Below are 4308 nucleotides of genomic sequence, written 5' to 3'. Positions count from 1 at the left end.
AATGAAAAATGGGTATAGTCTGAATTTGTTATCGTTTTTTTTTTAATTTTTAAATATTTTATTTATTTCTAGGAGAGAGAGAGAGAGAGAGACAGCGTGAGCAGGGGAGGGTCAGAGAGAGAGGGAGTCACAGACTGAAACAGGCTCCGGGCTCTGAGCTGGCAGTCAGCACAGAGCCCGACGCGGGGCTCGAACCCACGAACCGCGAGATCATGACCTAAGCGAAAGTCGGACGCTTAACCGACTAAGCCACCCAGGCGCCCCTGAATTTGTTATCGTTTAGTTGGCTCTCTGTCCAAAACCTCTTCTCTATTCTTGCCTCATACAGCAATTCCAGTGAACAAGTGGGCAAGAAAGCTTCCAGGAGCATCCTTTCTTTCTGGACTCGGCTCTCTCTTCCTTCCTTCGCCCTCCAGCGGTGCTGCGTTTTCCCGAAAGCGCGCGGGAGGCCTGGTTGCCGCGAGACCGTCGCCAGGCAACCGCGTGTACACACACGCCAGGCCGGCCAGGGTCTCGCCAATATGGCGGCGCTAGGCACCCCCTCGACCTCTCTCCTCGACCTGTCTCTCGCATCCCTTTCCCCGCCGGGACCGCCGCCGACCCCGCCCCCGACCTCGAACGCACTCTCGAAGTCGCCCCTGGAGTCGAAGGCGAGTTCGCAGAGCCCACTGCCTCGCTCGACCTGCCACGAGAACTCGTTGCCTCTCGCTGTGTTTTACGGGCCCCTGGACGCTAAAAACCCGCTCCTGGTCTCCTGCGAGAGGGAGATCCGGGAATTACTCGGCTTCATGAGGACAAAGAAGGCGTTAGCGACAACAGAGGAACAGAAGCATGAATTCCACCGGCTTTGGTAAGCGGAGGCAGGGCGCCGGGGAGGGCACCGGCCCAAGAAGGGCCACTCGTGGGGGACATGCCCTTGAGGATGCCGACGGTGGTCCCTGAGCTGGGTCAGCCTTGCGAACCTGGAGATAAAAGCAAACTTTAAGAAGTGTAGACTCCTCGCTATTACAGTCCTTAATTCCTGGTAAATGTTATACTTTGGCTTCCTGCTCCAATCAAAATAAAAATCAACACAGAAGTGTTTCATAACTCACCGTTCCTTCTGAGCGTTCCCCAATCGCTATCCCATGAAAACTGGCCCGCTCAGGGACTCAGGGGGTTCACAACTTTCCATGCTGTGGGTACAATTTTATATACAAAGAAAAAGGAATACCTTTGAGTGGCTTACGTTCTTGAAAAGTTAGTTTTTGATGCCATTAAGTATGTGAGCCTGTGAACATGTGCACTTTAATTCACTTTTATACCTTAATTCCTTTTTATATTGCTGTTAGGATCACAATGACTTTTTATTGATCTTGTGACTCATTTTGCACATATGTTTGCCTTGGGGGGGGGTTCTATCCCCATGTTATTACTAAACTTCAAAGTACCCATTTTTAAGGTTCTTTCCTCTTTATGTTACCATCTTTCTTTCCTACTCAAAATACCTTGCAAACCAAAATGTTACAAATGTAGACAAATGTCAAAGAGTACCAGAATACTGAATAATTTCAACTTTTATTTTTCATTCATGCAGTTAATATTGAAGAAATTGTTTTAACTTCTATTTTTTCTTCATTATTGTATTTAACTATTCATTGAACACCTACTGTATATCACATACCATTCTAGGAACTAGGTAAGCATCAAATTAACAAAAAAAATGACAGTTTGTATCCTCATAGAGCTTAAATTGTTGTTACTACAAGACAGCTGCTAAACGAATATGTAAAGAGATCATTTTACAGGGAAAGAAGTGCTAGAGAGAAAATTAGAGCAGAGAGTGGGGATGGAAGATACAGCATGGTGTTGAAATTTAAAATGGGGATGGCTGGGAGCATGATCAGGGAAAGTCAGGAAAAGTAGCCTTAGAGAAAGATGAGGAAGAGCAAGTGATGAAGATTCCTGTAGGAAGAGTTGGCAGCAAGGGAGAATGACAAGTGTGAAGTTGCTGGGATGGATAGTGGCTGTGGGAAGAAAAGGCTTCTGGTAGGAAAGGAGCAGGTCAAGAGTTCAGTTTTATTTCCTATTTATTTATTTAAAGATTAAAAAACATTTTTTAAAGTAATCTCTACACCCAATGTGGGTCTTAAACCCACAACCCAAAGATCAAGAGTCGCATACACCACTGACTGAGCCAGCTAAGTGGCCTCAGTCTAGTTTTAGATATTTTGCGCTTGAGATGTAATTCAATGTGTAAGCAGAACTATTATGTAGGCGGTTGGTCATTCAGGTCAGAAGATCAGAGAAGATGTACATTTGGGATTTGTCAGTGTACTAATGATATTTAAATCATGACACCTGATGGAATAGCTAAGGGAATGAGTGTAGATGGAGAAAAGGAGAGTCCAAGGACTGAATCCTGGGACCTGCTCCAAGTTGAGGGGATAAGACGTTGGCAGGGACTAAGAAGGAGTGGCTAAGGAGGTAGGAAGAAATGTGCGTGGTGTACTGGAAGCCAGGTAGACAAACTGTTTTCAAAGTAGGAAGTAATGGTGGATTAACAGTGGCAAATCCTGCTGATGGGCCAAATATGATGAGAACCAAGAATTGACCAATGAAAGCACATACTTAAGCTATATTTATATTTCAAACATTTCTGTGCTTGTGCCTTAGGTAGCACTTTATCTTCCCATCCCCATGACCAGTATACTAGTTAAAGCCACCACCATGTTGTGCTTTCCCCATAGCCTCTTGAGTCTGAAATCTATCTTTCATTGAGCAGTCAGGGTAATCTTTGTAAATAAATCACCCAGGCTCTTGTTTAAAGACTTTCTGTTGCTTCCCATTGCTTTTAGAATAAATTTAAGACTTCTTCTGCCATCCTCCAGGGTCTGAGCATCTGACCCTGCCTATCTCTTCCATCTCAGCCCATCCCTCACTTCTCTCTTAGGACTTTCCAGGAAGACAGATCCATTTTTTTTTTTCATCCCTGGGCCTTTATATTTGCTGCCTCCTTTGTCTGAAATTGTCTTTCCTCGGCTTTTTAAATATCTGGCTCCTTCTTTTCTTTCAGGTCTTACCTCAGTTGTTACCTCCATAGAGTGCCTTTCCAATTTAATGTGGGTTTGGCCATCAATTTATATTTTTTATTTATTTGTTTTCTTGTGTGCTGTTTCCCCCATCAGAATGAAAGCTCCCTGCTGACTTTGGATAATGTGCTTATTTTTCATTTTTCTATCTCTAGCAGCTGGTCTGGTGGTTGGGATAGAGCAAACTTTCAATGAATATTTGGTATTGAAAGAATTCAAGGGTTATTATCCTTATATTTTCAGTAAGTGTTAATGGTATATATGGGAAAGTAGACCTGGGCCGGTTGGTAAGTATAGTATCTGTCCCATATTTAAAGAGACTGTATGAGAATCATAAACGTTAATGGTTGACATGGACCTTAGCAATATAATCTCTCACACAATTTAGGTATTTATTCATTTACACAACAACTTTCATTGAATGCCTACTATGTGCCCAGCATTGTACTAGTTATGGGTTAAATAGTGGTGAACAAAATAGGAAGTCGGTACTCATGGAGTTTAGAGAGAGAGGGAGAGAGAGAGAGAGGCTTTCATTGAATCATTAAGTCAGTATACAAACAACAAGTGCTATGAAGGAAGAAGCTACTGAATGCTTACATGTACCAGGCCTTATACTAGGTGCTGGGGATACAGCCATGAACCAAACAAAGATCCCTGCCATCTTGGTGCTTATATTCTAGAGGAAGAAATAGTCAATAAACATTTTAAATAAGCTCATTTTATGGTGACTTAGAAAGTGATAAGTGCTTGGGAGAAAACTGAAATGAGGAAGGGTTGTAGAGGGGAGATAGGAGACTGCAGTTTTCAACAATGTGGTCAAGTAGGTAACACTTGAGTGGAAGCTTAAGGAGACACATCTGGGACCTACTTTCAAATGAATGGTGAGGGAGGTGACATTAAGCTGAGATTAGAAAGATATCAGGCAAGAAGAGTGGATAAACAGAGGGAAGAGGCATGTGAGAAGATCTTGGCAGGAAAGAGCCATAGACTTGGGAGGAATGGACAGAAGTCTGCTAAGCATGGCTTGGTGAGGGTGAGTGCAGTGGTATGAGGTTAAATTAGAGGCATAGGTAGGGCTATGGAAGGTTTTGGAGGTCTTTTATAGTTTGCCTTTATTCCAAATGCAATGGGAGACCATGGAGTAGTTTTGGGTAAGGGATTAATCTTAATTAATTTATATATATATATATATATATAAATTATATATAAATTGGATATATCTGTATGGTCTTAT

General features: G+C 42.8%; 1 protein-coding gene across 1 annotated transcript in view; it reads left to right on the top strand.

Moving 5' to 3' along the window:
- The first annotated feature begins 521 nt into the window (after window positions 1-521).
- The window catches only part of CFAP54 (cilia and flagella associated protein 54), a 267535-nt gene continuing 263748 nt past the window's right edge, over window positions 522-4308 (top strand). Inside the window, 1 exon segment of the mRNA XM_077772255.1 lies at window positions 522-850. Coding sequence (XP_077628381.1) covers window positions 522-850 — 329 coding nt within the window.

Source organism: Crocuta crocuta, unplaced genomic scaffold (assembly GCF_008692635.1).
Source record: "Crocuta crocuta isolate KB4526 unplaced genomic scaffold, BGI_CrCroc_1.0 scaffold216, whole genome shotgun sequence".
NCBI classification, from domain to species: domain Eukaryota; kingdom Metazoa; phylum Chordata; class Mammalia; order Carnivora; family Hyaenidae; genus Crocuta; species Crocuta crocuta.
The sequence above is the reverse complement of the archived record's forward strand: the minus strand, read 5'-3'. Positions and strand labels throughout refer to the sequence as shown.